The sequence below is a fragment of the Vicia villosa genome, unplaced genomic scaffold (genome assembly GCF_029867415.1).
Source record: "Vicia villosa cultivar HV-30 ecotype Madison, WI unplaced genomic scaffold, Vvil1.0 ctg.000011F_1_1, whole genome shotgun sequence".
Lineage (NCBI taxonomy): Eukaryota > Viridiplantae > Streptophyta > Magnoliopsida > Fabales > Fabaceae > Vicia > Vicia villosa.
In genome coordinates this window covers 1,918,672-1,936,196 of record NW_026704941.1, presented here as the reverse complement: position 1 = coordinate 1,936,196, position 17,525 = coordinate 1,918,672, and the positions used below count along the sequence as shown (strand labels likewise).

General features: G+C 34.8%; 4 protein-coding genes across 4 annotated transcripts; 2 read left to right on the top strand and 2 right to left on the bottom strand.

Annotated features, from left to right (window-relative positions):
* Positions 1 to 1,411: 1,411 nt before the first annotated feature.
* On the top strand, positions 1,412 to 3,368 carry LOC131621882 (endochitinase PR4-like). Its single transcript, XM_058892932.1, has 2 exons — positions 1,412 to 1,972; positions 2,077 to 3,368. Exons 1-2 carry the CDS (start codon positions 1,531 to 1,533, stop codon positions 2,481 to 2,483), a joined length of 849 nt encoding a protein of 282 aa, XP_058748915.1. The 5' UTR covers positions 1,412 to 1,530; the 3' UTR covers positions 2,484 to 3,368.
* A 381-nt stretch (positions 3,369 to 3,749) lies between these two features.
* Positions 3,750 to 4,545, bottom strand: LOC131621884 (uncharacterized). Its single transcript, XM_058892933.1, has one exon. It carries the CDS (start codon positions 4,429 to 4,431, stop codon positions 3,928 to 3,930), a length of 504 nt encoding a protein of 167 aa, XP_058748916.1. The 5' UTR covers positions 4,432 to 4,545; the 3' UTR covers positions 3,750 to 3,927.
* A 2,284-nt stretch (positions 4,546 to 6,829) lies between these two features.
* Positions 6,830 to 8,448, top strand: LOC131621880 (protein THYLAKOID ASSEMBLY 8-like, chloroplastic). Its single transcript, XM_058892929.1, has 3 exons — positions 6,830 to 7,317; positions 7,415 to 7,819; positions 8,053 to 8,448. The coding sequence occupies exons 1-3, from the start codon at positions 6,970 to 6,972 to the stop codon at positions 8,080 to 8,082; spliced, it is 783 nt and encodes a 260-aa protein (XP_058748912.1). The 5' UTR covers positions 6,830 to 6,969; the 3' UTR covers positions 8,083 to 8,448.
* Positions 8,449 to 9,264: 816 nt separating this feature from the next.
* On the bottom strand, positions 9,265 to 13,229 carry LOC131621879 (GTPase-activating protein GYP1-like). The gene is made up of 10 exons (XM_058892928.1): positions 13,006 to 13,229; positions 12,572 to 12,713; positions 12,267 to 12,459; positions 11,307 to 11,377; positions 10,866 to 11,003; positions 10,692 to 10,783; positions 10,296 to 10,567; positions 10,003 to 10,088; positions 9,738 to 9,839; positions 9,265 to 9,632 (listed from the first exon to the last, which is right to left on the bottom strand). The coding sequence occupies exons 1-10, from the start codon at positions 13,098 to 13,100 to the stop codon at positions 9,471 to 9,473; spliced, it is 1,353 nt and encodes a 450-aa protein (XP_058748911.1). The 5' UTR covers positions 13,101 to 13,229; the 3' UTR covers positions 9,265 to 9,470.
* Between the last annotated feature and the right edge of the window lie 4,296 nt (positions 13,230 to 17,525).

Below are 17,525 nucleotides of genomic sequence, written 5' to 3'. Positions count from 1 at the left end.
AAGCATGATTCATTATGTTCCTGCAAGTTATACATCTCAGACCTCACTGATATGAGTGCAGGAGCATTACCCTTGCAGATACATAGTCTCTTTACTTATTGGAGACTCCATTGTCATACCATAGAGATTTCATGCCGAACTTTTGAAGTTTCTTTATCCCTGTAGGATTTTTATTTTGCTGCTTATCATGTTTATTATCTTTTATGTTTTATTGAGTCTCCTCTAAGTTTGATCGTTGCGCCTATATTCTGTCATGTTGTCTCAAATATCATTTGCACTTCTCTAAGGCTGTCCAAAACGTTCCTCAAAGATATTGTGTTGAAAAATCTTGTGTTTTTTATCCTTTAAATGTCATCACTTAATCTATGGAGCCCCTTGTGACTTCTTCTCTCCACTTTCACCTTGACTCTTACATCAATAACTAATACTTTATATTTGATAGTTAGTTTTTCTGTTAGTGTAACTTTACAATTCAAACAAATCTTCTTCTTATTTAATTTTCTAATAAAAAACAAATCTATATAAGATCTGTTACCCACTCTTGAATATGATAAGATGCTCAAACCTTAGACCCTAGCAATCTAATTATTTTTGTTCACTCGCCCACTTAATTTCTCATAAGCATGTAAAATTGATTTTCCTCTTAATCATAGTGTCTAATATTTTTTATTGGTTTTCTTAAAAACGTGTCTATATTCCGTGTTCCAAAATAAACAGGGGCGGTTCCAAGGCCCAGCGAACCCGAGCATTAGTCTGGGCTCAATCCCTATTTTCTTTGTACTCCCCCAACTTAATAGTCGATTTTCAGACAAAGCCAAGGGCAATTAGGGGCAAAAATAGTAAAAATAAGATATGAAAATTAAAACAGATGAATAATTAATAGTATAAAGTTTTTGTCCAAATTGCCTAAAATTGCTTGCTCCGCCACTGAAAATAAATTTCACTCTCATAAACTACCTTTTTTACACACATGCACCCTGTTCATGAAATTGTGAGAACTTTGCTTATTTTTCATTGCATTGTTCCTTTCTCTATTTAATTGATTAAAATTTTCAAAAATCTCATCAAATTTATCTGAAACTCATTTAGTGAGATGCATGTAAATTCTATCATTTTATTAATGATAAACTGAGTGTTATAAGCGTGTTTGATAACATTCCTCTAACTACATATGAAATTAGAGACCGTTGGTGCAATTTGACTTTAAATTGCAAAATGTTTGACTTTAGATTGATAAACAAAATATGGAGAAGGAACCGTAAAGTTTGACCATTTTAATAAACACAGCCGTGTTGACTTTTTTGCAAGTAAAACTAAAAGTCCATCCACTTAACATCCCATATGCTCTCTAGAAAAGGATTGGAATTTCAATCTTTGACATGTTCAAACTCAAACGTCAACCACATAACTAAACAGTACGTAGCATTTCTTCATTGCAAATTTTCAACCACAACCCCTACCCATCAATATAAATACACACCCCTCCACAAGCTTATTAAATAACTTAAATTCACTCCAATTCCTCTCAAGATGATGAAAAACAAGTCATTAAACATATCAATAGCAACACTTGCTATTGCCTTTCTTATTGTGATTATAGTACCAAAAAATGCGAGTGCTCAAAACTGTGGGTGTGCTGAAGGGGTGTGTTGTAGCCAGTATGGTTATTGTGGAAACACTGATGCATATTGTGGCACAGGGTGCCAAGAGGGTCCTTGTAAAGCAGGAAATATTCCACCTAGTACTCCTAGTCCTAGCAATGATGTTAATGTTGCTGACATTGTCACACCAGAGTTTTTCAACAGTATTATTGATCAAGCTGCCTCTAGTTGTGCAGGAAAGAGCTTCTACTCAAGAGCTGCTTTTCTTGATGCACTCAATTCTTATAACCAGTTTGGTAGGGCTGGTTCCTCCGATGACTCCAAACGCGAGGTTGCAGCTGCTTTTGCACATTTCACACACGAAACTGGACGTAAGTATTCAATAAATTTCATGTTTCTTAAATCTTAATCACATAATCTCTTTTTCCTTGAGTAATGTTTATGAACACGCATAACATGTGAAATGTTGATGCAGATTTCTGCTATATAGAAGAGATCGACGGTGCATCAAAGGACTACTGTGATGAAACCAACACAGAGTACCCATGCGTCCCTAACAAAGGATACTACGGTCGCGGACCGATTCAATTATCTTGGAACTTCAACTACGGACCAGCAGGAAAGGACAATGGCTTTGACGGATTGAACTCTCCTGAAACAGTGGCTAATGATCCTCTAGTGTCCTTCAAGACAGCTTTGTGGTATTGGATGAAAAATGTTCACCGTGTTGTTAACCAGGGCTTTGGTGCAACCATTAGAGCCATTAATGGTAAACTTGAATGTGATGGTGCAAACCCCAACACAGTTAAGGCTCGTGTTGATTACTACACTCAATATTGTAGTAAATTGGGTGTTGCTCCCGGCGATAATCTTACTTGCTAAGATACCTAGCAATACAACACATACAGATTATATAGTACAGTATTTGATTTGATTTACACAGTATGAATAAATTATACCATCTATACACACAATTCAATTTCTCCTTTTACGATATATTAAAGTGATATCATATTTTAATTTGATTATTGTTATTGCTTTTCAGAATATACTTGTGAGTTCAATTTACTTTTAAACAAAAGAGGAAAATATCAAGTATAATTTGGATGACAACTCTACAATCTTAACTAAAAAACGAAAAAAACCTAGCTAATACCAAACAACGGTGTTTCACAAAAATAACAGAGTTCAAGCATGGTGTGTGAAGAAACAGAAAACATAATCAAAATACCATACTTTTGGCCTTCGTTGATCAAGTTCCATCTCAATCGTCTCGAATAGGATTCCAGTGTCTTTGCCAAAAGTGCTTCTTCTACCAGGAGGAGTCTGTTGTTTCTGCTCAGAGCAAACAACTAAACACTGAATGTCTAGCATGACATATATCGTTTAATTCATCGGCAGAACTGACTCCACTTAACTTCTCATTATCACAATGTAGAAAGAAGGAAGAGTAATGACATGACATAATCCAAGAATAAAAGCTAGGTTGACTCTGCAATGCTACAAGTTGTTGGCACAATCTGCACCATAATTTAATAAGTATATTGACATTATTTTGACAGCATTGATTGTTCCAACAACTAGAAGCTTGTTTTCTACTTGTGAAATTGCGGAATGATATGACTTTGACATCTGGTAGCAAGATATGAAAAGCAAAAAACATACTAGGAAAATTACCTCCAAAATTTTCATCTCATGCCTTAATTAGGCAACCATTTCTCAATTGATACATACCTTTGACTTTGAGATCCCATACATATATGTTAGGCGAACCCCACTTTGATTAGTCAAATGTTATTCATAGTCAAACATATGGCAATATCATGAACAAGATATAGAGAATGAGTTTTGGTGTATTTGACCGAAGGTACCAAATCCTAAAAGAGTTTTGTTAGGGTTTGTTACTTTCTGTTAAATAAAATACCATGTTTCTATCAAATTTTTTCTTTGAATTAGAAGGACGCTGCCTGATATCCCACAAAGGAACTTTCGCCATAATATTCTATCTAAGATCATGCTTCTAACGACCTAGCATTCACATCATTTTGCAGTTGATCCATGCCATAAAAATTCAATTAAGTTTTACGTTGGCTGTCAACTGCTTAACACAATCCTCCCGGCTATGCATAGCAAAACTAGCATAGAGGATATACAACATTTGATCCATTCCATATATGAACTCCTCCAAGAAAAGAGTTATACAATACAACATTTGCAACTGCAAATTCACCTATTCTTATGCAATACACCACATAGAGGATGATGCAACCAAAACATCTTCAAATTCTAATCTATCTTAAAATACAGCAATAGAATTAGAATTGATTCATGCGGATAAACCTAGAAAAATAGAGAGAGCAACACCGAGCGAGTACGCTCCAACGAAAGTCCCAACCAGTGCCGGACCAGGGTGAGCGACGGCACTTATTCCAACGATTCCGGCGACACCAACAGGAACTCGTAGAAGAAGCGCTTTGGTGGCGGAGGACACGACGGCATCGGTGTAGAGGAATCGAGCCCAATCCTTGAAGAGCGGGAGTCGGAGGACGTCGTTGCGGTCGTGATCGGGCGGTAGGACATGGCGGAGAGCGGAGTCAACTTGAGTGCGATCGGGAGGAGATGGGAGCCAGTTGCGGATGAGTGGAAAGTGAGAATCGGAGAGGATGGTGTGGATATGATCGGAAGCGGTTTTGAGCTGGTAAGGTAAGACTCCTGGGAAAGTGTGGTCTGTTAGAGAAAGAGATTGGGAGAAGACTGAGTCGCATGCTGAGTCAAATTGAGTCGAGTTTTGTAAAGTGTTGTTCACTCGCTTTGATGGTGATAACCCCATCTTTTTATTCGAGATTTCAACTCTGTCGGATTGCTTCGATTAAAGGAAGCTGCAACTAACTTTTTCTGGTGTTCATCAAAGGAGTATGTTTAATGATTACTATTATTTGAAGATTATTCGACTCGTGTATTTTTTAAGGTTCCTAATTATTTTTAATTCAAAAGTTATAAGTAAAAGATATTTTATCATATATTATGAAATCTTAATATAAAGATCTGAAACGTTGTATCTCTAAAAATTTTAAAAGAGTACATCCTCTCAGTGTTTTAAAAACCGAACCGGACCGGCCGGTCGAACCGGTCGAACCGGGAACCGGTTAGGTAATCGGTCTGGTTCAATAGTCGGATCGGATATGCCATTAAACCGGTGAAAACCGGTGAAAACCGAAAAAACCGGGAAAATCGGGTAAACCGGAAAACCGGCGGTTTAATTGTTTTTTTTAAATTTTTTTTTTAAATTTTTTTTTAAACTTTTTTTTAACATTTCTTTTAAACTTTTTTTTTAAACTTTATTTTAATATATTTAGTAGTGTATTACTTAAATAGCATTCTCACATAGTTTTTTAGTGACAAATTAAAAACTTTATTGTCTATTTGTTATCTTTCTATTAAATTTTCTTAAATAGCATAAACATATTGAATTTTATTTGATTTTCTTTTTAGGAGGATCCTATTTTTAATTAAATTTGGTACACATTGGAGTTATTTTGTTATAAATTATTCAATTAGATTATGTTGTAATTAGACTTTGTTTAGATTATGTTGTAATTAAACTTTGTTTGCAATTAGACTTTGTAATTTTTTACTATTTTGTTATGTGTGATACATTTGTTTAAAATTTGAATTTAAGTTATGAAATTGTGAATTTATGATATGATATTTTTAAAAAATTTAAAAGCTAGTTATATTTTTTTAGAGACTGAATCATCCGGTTCGACCGGTTTTATATCTATATAATGACAGGTCAATTCAACTGAGTTATCCGGTTTAATCCGGTTTGATCGTGCGGTTCGACCAGTGACCCAGTGGTTCGACCGATAAACCAGTGACCCAGCACCCTCACCGGTTCGATGACCGGTCCGGTTTTTAAAACACTGCATCCTCTATTCTCTTTCTCTTTTATAAGTAAACTTTCACATTCATTTAATAAATGATATATTTAGAATATATATATATATATATATATATATATATATATATATATATATATATATATATATATATATATATATATATATATATATATATATATATATTAGGGTTTAATGGTGATGCCCTGACAGTGTAAAAAACTTTTACACAGTCATCCAATAAAAATATATTATTCTGCCATGTCATCTCAGTAATTTAAAAATAACAGTATGACTTGGTAGGATACATGGTCGTGATTGGTTGACAGTGTAAAAGTTTTTTAACTTTTACACTGTCAGTGCATGACCCCTTTTCTCTATTATTTATTTAATAAATTTAAAAAATTAAATTTTATTTATAATAAAGAATGGAGGGAGTATACAAAGAAGATATTTTAAGAGAAAATGGGTGATGCACCTGTTATGTTTAAAAGGTCATGCTAACATGTGTCCTAATGGCACATGTTAAGAACTAAATGTAGAAATGTTTTTTAAGAATTTGTACATTGTTTTCATAAAAAGTTTATAATTAATGTGTTTATTACGTTTTTCAATACAAATTTACTATATTTAAGTTTCTTAACATGTGCCCCAAGGGCACATGTTAGCTTTATCCATGTTTAAATTACTAAAATGACATGGCAATTTGTTATTTTTTGTTTACATGATAGTGTAAAACTTTTTTATACTGTGCATTGTCCATTAAACTCATATTTTAATGACGAGGAATGAGAATTTTTTTTTTCAATAACCAAGTTTTTTAAAAAAATTACACATATAACCAAAATTTCAAAGTAATTACATAAATGACTATTTTTTCCCAAATTTAACACATTGTCGCCACTTGCATTGGCGAATTGCAAATTGGAGCGGTTTAAAACCTCCGCAAAACATTTTTATTAAGGTAAGTTGCCACTTGCATTGGCGACTACACTTAAATTTTAAGTTTTATTATAAACTGCGGGGTTCAAAACCGCTGCAAAGTTTAAGAAAATTAAAATTTTTAATGTAGTCGCCAATGCAAGTAGCGACTTACCTTAATAAAAACGTTTAGCGGGGGTTTTAAATCGCCCCAATTTGCAATTCGCCAATACAAGTGGCGACAATGTGCTAGATTTAGAAAAAAAATGGTCATTTATGTAATTACTTTGAAATTTTGGTTATACGCGTAATTTTTTTGAAAAAAAAAAATTCCGCGGAATGACATTAAATTAAAAAAAAATGTAAAACATTAATTCATGGGTACTACTGTACTAGTAGACGTAGTAATACACATAGATAAAACTGAACCGGTTCAAAATCTTCCCCAAATCACCATTTTCATCGTTCTCCACCTTCTCCTTCTTTTTCAATCCTCTCCCGAAATTTTCCCTAATCTCTACCCATTTCTCTGTCTCTACATCTCCAAGATGATACTCAGAGCAACCGGTTCAATATTCCGAACAACAGTGCTTTTCCCAACCCCAATTTCAAGCAACAACAACAGAATCGATTATTCTCATTTCCTTAATAACCGAAGAAGAACCAAAGCAACATCAGTAGTTTGCGGTCTCCGTTCATACCAAAAAAGAAAGCCACCGTCAATGGTAATTTCAAAAGAAAGCGTTTCAGTAATTCACGCTCTCAAACTCGCCAAAAATTCCGACGAAAAACTCAACCAAGTTCTCAAGTCTAAACTCCTCCGACTCTTGAAAGCTGATGTCTTAGACGTTTTGGCTGAATTGCAGAGACAAAACCAACTCCATTTATCTCTCAAGGTAACAAAACAACTTTTTGGTTAAGCACTTATAGGATAAGTGATTATTATTCGAATTGAAGTTAATTTTAGTTTTGTGTTTCATGATTGAAGTTTAGGTTTTTGAGTTTATTATTGGTGATGAGGAAGATAGGTGTGATGATACCTTGGTGCTGTCTTTGTATTCTGATATGATACTGTTATTGGGGAAGAACAAGATGGTTGAGATGGCGGAAGAGATGTTTGATCGGGTGGTGGAGAAGGGGTTGAAGCCGGATACGAGGTTGTTTAATGAGATGATCGGGGTTTATTTGCAAGTTGGTAATAAGGAGAAGGCGATGGAGGTTTTTGGAACAATGAAGGGTTTGGGTTCGTGGTGTTTGCCGGATGAATTGACGTTTACGATATTGATTAGGAGTTTGATGAAGAATGGAGAAAATGAGCTGGTAGAAAGTTTGAAGAAAGAGAGTTTTGACTATGTTAATGCACCTGGTAAATTTGTTCAGAAAGTCCAGCAGATACATGTGAGTTTCAAATTCAATGGTTTTTAGGGTGGGAATCGGCCGTGTCAAACTAACAGTGGCATACGGCCTATTCTACACAGGCTGTCTAGGTTAGGATAGGTTTTAGCAGGCTAAGTTTAGCCTTGACAAAGTCTAGCTTAGCCGAGCCTGTTTCCACCTCTAGTGTATTGTTATGCAACTATTGTTTTTTCTTTCTCTGGATTTAATTAAATGTGATTTTCTGGTTATTTCAGGCAAAAAGACGTGTCAATCTGGTTGTGTAATTTCCTGCGTTGAAGGGGGTTCTACTGTACTGGTTTTATCGGAGATGCTGCGTTCAGTATTTCACACATTTGAGCTTTTCAACTCAACATTATTTTTGTGCAAATACTGTTAGTGGCAACTGTCAATTTGGTTGTAATGATGGCATATGTGAATGGGGTAGGGGTAGGCACTAATGGTTTTAGAATTGTTAGGGTAGCCAAATTATATATAGTTGTGCATTGTTGCAATGTTAGTGAGATCATTTGTACTTTTGATTTGAACAATTATAACAATAAGGATGTTGCACCTCAATGATTCTGAATGATTGATCTTGTTGAGAAAGTAATGGTAGATTTTTAGATGGAAGCATTAAGAATAAAAATTTTGCACTTATAAGTAATGTCTCTGCATAGTTGCAGTTTTAAATCAACTAAGCAAATCATTATTGACATTAAATCATACAACACTCTCAAATCATCAGTATAATTGACAGAACTGTCTATTAACTCCCGTTAGTGGTTAAAGTCAGAGAAGTCAATAGTGATGGATAGTTGCGGCGCAATTCAGCGTTGAGGATGCTGTTGGATGGATTGAAATTACTCTTAAAATATAGTGTGTTTAAAGGTTAATTTTCAGAATATCAGCCCTAACTTTGCTTCACCTTCCTCCCTCTCTCTTTCTGCATAGTCATCGGGTTCCTCCCTTTCAGCCAACATAGTCATCGGGTTCTTCCCTTTCAGCCGCCATTACCATCACCCTCCCTCTTCAGTTGGTTTTCCCCCCTTCAACTCCGTTTCTTCCTCACTCCACCAGGCACCATGATTTACTGCACTTTGTTTGTATTTCATCTGTTTTTATTTTGTTTATTTTAATTTTACTGCAATCTGTTTTCATTTATTTCACGCTGTTTTTATCTCATGTATTTTAATTACACTTTTGTTTTCATTTTCTTTATTTATTTTTACTGCAAAATGTTTTATTTCATTTGTACTAATACTTCTGTTTTTATTTCCAAAAAATATCAAATTGCTGTCATCGCGCTATACAATATCTCCCTTTTGGGAATGGTCACTTCGTGCCGCTATACAATGTCTCCCTTTTGGGAATGATCACTTCGTGCCGCTATACAATATCTCCCTTTTGGGAATGATCACTTCGTGCCACTATACGGTATTGACTATTCTGGTTGACATTGCTAGACATGAAAAAATAATAGCTTCTATCTCAAGTTTATTTTTACCTTTCCTTTACAAGATATTACATTGCAAAACAAATGTAAAATCGGTTTTAGAAAAATAGAGATCATCTATAAGAAACAAGCATCACACACCAAAGGGGGAAAGAGTCTAATGGAATGATGAAAAGACTGAAAATAGAAAAACTAAATACAGAAACTCAGAATCGACATTTAGGTAGCCAAATGGCTAGGAGAGTTGTTGAACATGCTGTGCCACATAAACGCTCGAGAGAGTACCATCTCGAGCTCCTGATCAGTCCAGTTCTGAGTTGGAAGGTGTTGAAGGAACATTACTAACTCTTGAAAATCAAGCTTCTGAATTTCGTCTGACCACTGAAAAAACAACGATAGAGATTAGAGAACATTTACTTCTCTGCCGTATAATAATTTGCTAAAAGAAATACTATACAAAAGCATCATCGTGTTATTCAGACTCACCGTAAGAAGAAAACTCGCAAATATGTACACAAGGAAGTCTGGTAAGGCATCACCTTCGGCTAGATATGTGTCCCAAAGGCGCGTGACAAGTTGGAAGGGTATCTGAAAACATAAATAAGACATCAGACTTAAAAAGCGCAAAAGCTGTGTCAATTTTGTTTAGTTCATTATCCCTTGAAACTTAATATGCAGTCCCTATATTAATTATAGAGATGTTCTTCTGTAGAAATTTATTAAACTTGAAAGGAAAAAAATCAAAGCAAACCTCGCGGATTAGAAGACAGTTGAACCAGCGGAAAGCAAATTGAAGAAATTCCAGTCCCTGATTCTCCATATGGCTTGAGACAGGTTCTGGTGCAACTCAAAGTTCCAGTATCAGATTGTATACGGACATATACAGATAGTAATATATATATCGTATAATCGTGTAGTAATAACAAACAAAAAATTAGTTGGTTTAGTAAAACAAATGCAGATCCAAATCTCAATCCCGATGCAAAAATAGTGTAATCAAGTTCATAGTTAAAGAAAATACAATAGGCCTGAGAAAAAGGTTACCATCGATTCTCCTGACCAATTCCTTCAACTTAAAAACAAGCCTTTGAATTCCCGGTTGAGCAAATGTGTAATGGTCTTGCATACCATCAAGCAATTTCGACAAGCACCAATAGCAGTCAGCCTCTACATTAGAGATTTTATCTGAAGATAAATCGGACATTGTCCAAGTATCTATGCTTCCTTCTAAGTATTCAGATAGAAAAACAACAAAAAATGGCGTGACAAGGTCATTTATCCCCTGAACATATCCACTTGCTGGATGCCGAATGGCCCTGGCAGAAGATGAGGAAATCATGTAAGCAAAATAACTATGATAATAAAAACTTACATTTTTTTTGCAAGAATAGTTGGATGAAAATAATATCAGGACCAAGAAGCAGTTTATCTGTAGTATACCATGCGTAAAGAATACGCTCCAGTGATTTCTGAACTTGAGGTTGCTGGAAGAATGAAACATCAGGTACAGTTCTTGGACAGTCAACGCCAATCTAACAAGTGTAAAAAGTAAACATTAAAAAATAGTCTATTTTCGTAAACAATCAAGAGTGTCATGTGTATAATCAAGGATACCTGGCGAAGCATGCTGATCTCATCGTCTGAGCGTTCTGTATCAGGGATATCATAATACTGAGAAACACAATCAAGATACTCGAGCCGCTTCCTTCTTAAAACTCCCTCCCTTCTATCTGAATTAGTTGGTGCATATCCCTGTTGTCAGTTTATCTTTAAATTTCAAGAAGAAAAGAAATTATCCATGGAAAAACATGGTGTTGACCTATTTACTTTAAAATTATTATCTATAGGGCCAAAACACCTCATTTTTATTTTTCAAAGCAATTTTTATATAAGCAGCACCAAATCTCCATGAAAGAATAGTTCTATAACCCACCCTCAATGACTTGTTTAGATATCACCAAAATACAACAAGAATACATATACCCTAATAAATTATAATCTGAACTCTAAAATCTATTGTTATTGTGCTACTTTAAGATCATATAACTTGCTTACCAAGAGAACTCTCCACACTGTAGGACGCATATAATCTGGAACACCACTCCAAGCTAATTCACGCAATTTGTCTACAGGATAGTTAAGTAAGAAAATTATGGTTTACATAACAGTTTAGCATTTGAGAGATAATTGCTTTAAACATAAGCAAACATGAACTATTAGAAGCTTGACCACTTGACAATCAGCAATATTTTGGTCCAAAAATCAAAGGAACGATCCACACACAAGTAGTAAACTTTTCTTCAGTGTGAACAAATCAATAACGACCTATGAAGCCCGGACACGGGATACGACACGGACACGAGGACTCCACTAATGTAGAAAACATAGGACACGGACACGGCTATATATATTTTATCTATTAATATAATAATGCAATGTATGAGCACAATTTATAAAAAGTTTAAACGAGAAGCAAAACTTATATTTATTTAAACTTAGTACTTTCAATCAACAAAAGAAAGACATAAATCCACTAAAATAAAATGATACAAATCATATCATAGTCACTCCATATTGAGAAAACCAGAGTCTAAGCCGGACTCATCCAAAGACAAGTTAGCAACTTCAAGAAATCCACTGTCGTCTAATGATCCAAATTCATCTCCGACGATATCTCACATTTTAGTTTCCTCTTTATGAGTTGGGCTTCTTTTTTTTATAAAAAAAAAATCTAAAATGTTTTGACTTAGGTGTGTCCTTTATTTGAAACATGGTCTCGTATCCGTGTCCGCTGAAATTATTGTTATTTTTTCGTTGGACACTTCAAAAACGTGTCGTACGCGTGTCGTATGAGTATCCGTGTCCGACACGTGTCTGACGCGGCGACACGCCGTGTGAATGGCGTGTCGGCGCTTCATAGATAACGACCTTAAAATCAATTGCAGAGCAAATATTTGCTATCCACTGTTTGTAATTTTGTACATACAAATCAATAACAACCTTAAAATTATATACCTAATATAACCACTGTTCCAGAAAGTGCCTTTGTGAACTTCATAACTCTTGCAGAATCAGTAGCTCTAGCACCCATGGAAGTTTTCCGTACTTGTACATCCTCAGACGGATTCTCTACATGCGAGGTCGAAGTTTTTGATTTACTATCACTAGTAATACCACCAAATGATTTGCTTCCGCTTCGAACCTCCTCCTGTGTTAACAGTAGAACTCACACTTGATGATGTGCTACCAATCAGTCTTATAGAAGACATACAAAACAAGACATAACATAAATAACCACAAAATATGAACACAAAATTCACCTCTACTGTCTCAATTGCGCGATTACTTGTACCAGCATCACTATAACTCCTTTGGAAAGTCGGCGAGTATAAGCTTGAATTATCGGTCGGATCCCTCGGGCTCAATAATATTTTACCAGGAATACTACGACCCTTGAGTAACCTTAACAAACAAACAAAAGAACATATCAAACATATAAATCTATAAACCATAAACCAAACAAATTGTTCACAATACTAGGAAGAAGCTATTCAATTTGAATACATGAAAATTAGGGTTAGTAATCAGACACAGATAAATTATTCAAATTGTTCAAAATCATTGATCTTAATGTTTAAATAATCAACAATTGAAGATCAACAAACAAATCGGGGAGTGTAATTGTGAAGATCATGAATTTTCATGAAATGCTGATGATTTGAGAGGAATTCTGAGGGAAAAGAAAAGAACATACCCTTGAACATTTCTGAGGGTTTGGTTGAAACGAGAATCGAGGATTCCTATGGTAGTGTCTTTGTTGTTGTTGTTGTTGTTATCGTTGTTCTTCATGGTTGATCTGTAGTTAAAAGTGAGAGCTTAGAAGTGATGAGTAGTGAATGAGTGTAGCAAGCAAGGAACATCATCGACACTCAACCAACCAAAATAACATCCTTTCATTAACTCTACCAAAGCTCTCTTTCATTTTTATTTTACTACCTTTTTGCTTTTCTTTAAGGTTTTTTTTTTTGATTAAATAATTTTAGAAATTATCTATATTATTATAATATTATTGTGTTTTGTTTTAATTTAATTCATTGTTACAATTAGTACAAAAGAGGGTTAAAGGCACAAAGAGGGTTAAAGGCACAAAGAATGCGAAAGAAAAATATATTGAGGGAATCTAACACGATATTCAAATGATTCGATTAAGATTAGGAAGAATGAGAAACTCGTTGTTTATAGTAAAGTTATAGTTAGTTATCTAATCTGCACAACAATTTTCTTCTCGTGAAATAAGGTTGAATTTGATGTGTCTCTTACTTAGATTCTTCCTTATAATTCTATGGATTATGGTTGAAAAATTGTACTCATTGCTAGCCTCTTGGTTGGCCATATTTATTAGAATTTTAGAGTCGTTGTCAACTACTAGATTTATAATTCTTTCTTGTCAAGCTAGCTAAATCCCATGATTCATTTCTCACATCTTCGTAGTAAGAGCATCACATAGACCATTTTCCGTGTATAACCCCTTAACTAGTATTCGATAGAGTTCCTAAACAAACCTCCGCTTCTAGCGGTAGACGTAGTCTTTTGTATGCACCATTACAATTGAGCTTAATTCAATTTCTTTCTAGACGATATTATTGAACATGCTCAAAGGGGTTGTAACGTTGATTTTTTTTTTTTCATTTTAGACTCTAGCGGGTTGTCAAATGATCACACTCTCACAAGGCACGCTTTTGGTCAAGTAGTTTTTCACTCAATAACAAACAAAGCCTTGATCATATCCATGCTTTAAATATACCAAGTAATACCTTTTTATCATTCCATTGTTCATGACTTTTCTGCATGTTTAAATAATCAACAATTCAGAAGACGATATTTTTTATCAAGTAATACCTTTTTATCATTTTGATGATATCTCCTCGTTGTTTCATCTCTCCATTAACGGTATATTTTTTACTGGTCCCACTATTAACCAGACGACACCGTTACTCCAGGTTGTAGAGGATATGCAAGTCCCTGAATATGTCGTGCTAGCAGAGTTTGATGCTAACAAGAGATTTCACCTTCGAATGTCTGGAAATAGGCCAGGCCGATAACAGGGGCCTACAGGCTAGCCTATATAGGCTCAGGCCAGGCCACACATTATTTTTAAATAGAAAAGGCCTAGGCTTTTTTATAAGCCTATTTAGTTAAAAAGGCTAGGCCTCAGGCCCTAAAAGAAGCTTTTTAAGCCTATCAGGCCGACCTATTTAAATAAATATGAATACTTTTTTATTATCATTATGTTATGTTTTATACTTTGAATTAAAATACATAAATAAAATTTGGTTATCTTGAAGAACTTGTAAAAATAAGATGAAAACATCTGATGAACATTGTTTTCATAAGTTCTCTTAAACAAATAGTCTTGTAAAACTTATGCTAAGAGGTAAGTTAAAATAAGTCAATGCAAACAAATTTTTAGTCTCTTGATCTATTAGTTAGTTAGTCTATTTAAATATTATTTTAATTTCTTATATACATATGTCTAAAACAAATAGGCTTTTATATAGGCTAACAGGCTAACCAGGCCTTCGAAAAGGCCAGGCTCAGGCCTAAAAACTAAGCCTACGACAGGCCACAGGCCAGGCTTAGGCTTCAGTTTTTTTGACAGGTCAGGCTTAGGCTTGGCAAAGCCTAGCTCGGCCCAGCCTATTTCCACCCCTATGTCTGGGTTTCAAGACAGGTACCAAAAGCTTGTGGAGAAATAGAGGAATGAGACTGCCGCTAGGACATGCATGCTACATCTGATGGCATGTCCTCTCTTTGCCGATAAGTCAAGTGTTTACATTGATGTCTGATACCTGTGGTTGTTCAGTAGCTTAGAGACTCTATGTTGGGCTTGGGGAGTAGCCGCCTTGACCATGCTCTATATGACACTTAAAGTTGTGATGTGCCTGAGACCAGATAGTTTGTTGGTTATTTTAGTCTATTTCAGTTATATTAGCATTTTTAATAGTTTTTATTTAATTGTTCCTTGTGACATTAATGAGTTTTTATTTCTCCAATGCTGGATATACGAGCATTTCCATAGCATCTGTGATAAGAGAGTGTAGTATGTCGTAATAGACGTTCCACGAGCGAGGAGATGGAAGATATACAAGTGGTTATGGGTAGTGTTGCGGAGTATCAGAGGAGGTTGGATGCTCTGACGGTAGATGATGTCGTTTGGACACCATACTGTGCTCACCAGGCCCATTGTGCATTCAACGATGCTGCATTTTATTCAAGGCATATGAGGTGGGAGACCTTGGTGGCTAGACACTTGCCTGAGAGGTGTCTCCGACATTATGGTTATATTTAGGGCATGCCTCGAACAATTTCTGAGGCTCTGATAAGTGCAAATTGTATCTATTTTTGTGTATATGTTTTGTTGCACTTATCTATTCTTTTTGTTAATGTCGTTTGAGTAATCTCCACTTTGTGTGAAAATTTGTATACTTTGTGTATTAGTACGTTTTTCGCCTAATTGTATACCGTTTGATAGTTTTTATAACTTTTTGTAGGTAATAAGGTGTATCGGAGCCTCGAGCAATAAAGTTTCGAAGGCACAACTTCGATTATGCAGTTTTTGAGCAATAAGGAGAATATTTTGCTAGTTTATGTGTATATTTACTCTGAACCTATGTATATTTGTTCTTCTATTTGTATAAAGTTTTCTTTACAAATCTTTATCGGTGTTTCCTTAATAATTGCTTAAATGCTTCGGATTTGTGTTGTTGTAGAAATAGACATTGCTAATCTTGATTAGGGGGTATCTGTTAGCTTTTGATTCTAGAAATAGGGTTGGGGTTAACATCCATATAGTATTGGATTTTAATGCCTCTGTGTTGTTCTATCGGTTGAGACATCGTCAAAAGAGCAACACAATAAATTCCCAGAGTAATACTTCCAAATCTTTTGTTTCTTGCCGCTTTACAACTTCAACAAAATGACGCCTTTGCCCGGGATGGTTTGTTAGAATTGCATCGCAATAATTCCTGTAGTTTTGAGCTTTGTATATATATCGTATATATTGTATATTTTCACATGTACATTTTCACCTGTAAATGTTTACGTGTATATGTTACATATAAGTATACTTTTGTTCGTGAATGTTGGTGAAACAAGTTGAACTCGGATTAGCTCTTTAATTACAAATCTTCACTTTTCAATTTGTGTATCCAACATTCACCATTTTTTCCTTTTTTATATGTTAATAGTTGTATGTGTTTCATACTTGTGCATATGTGTTTGTTTGTGTACATAATTGTATAATTTAATTTCTTTTATGTTTGTGTAATTTTTGTATACATTTGTATTTGTAATGTTTGTTGAGTCTTTTTGTTAGGACATTTTCTTTAGGTTTGCGCGGTAAGACATTACCATGGCATTACGAGAGGAAGCTACTTTCCAAGCACGATCAGATAATAAAGGTGTCGAACTAACGACGTAAAATAAGCGTTTGTTCGGAGGCACCCCAACGGTTGTAAGTTTTGTTTATTTTTCTATTTATGAGGTGTTTTGGTGAAGTGGAGAGTGGCTGGAAGATCAGACTCTGTTATAATTTTCTATGTTTTCCTGCACTCGCTAAGCGAACTCTGCTATCGCTTAACGAGCTCTGCTATTTTCAGCCAGTGAACTCTTTTTATTTGTTCACTTGGCTCCCCTCCTTTCTTCCCATTTTCACCATGGCTATTTAGTAGTAAATAGTAGTAATATTGTTAATTTTTTTGTTGTTGTTTGGACTCAAATTTTGACCCGATCACATGAAGTCGGATTTGGTGATTCTCCGAGTTTGATTGTTTCAACATGCCAATTATGCGGTAATGTTATTGTTCAAAGTTGTACGTGCAAGGTACTTGTTTATTGCATTCTATAGCATAACATGATTAGGAAACTTGTCATTTGGACATTTATCATGTCATTCATTCTTTTTGCATTACTTGTTCATGATTGAATCACTTTAGTTCCCTTTTTTCACCATTAGTGAGGAAGCTTTCCATTGTTCAAATAGGAAGGAGACCGACAATTCTTATTTTAATTGGATTTAATTATGTTTAATCTTTTGTTTTAATGATTTTAAATGATTAAGACATTTGTTTGATTTTGAGCACAACAACCATAGTCAAATAGTCAATTCATCTTGTGAGTGTGTGACCATTCGTAACCCTTTTAAGCTTTTTGTCATTATCCATTTTGCTTTTGAACTTGAGAATAAGTTCACTTTTTGATGGATTTTGATTGTTG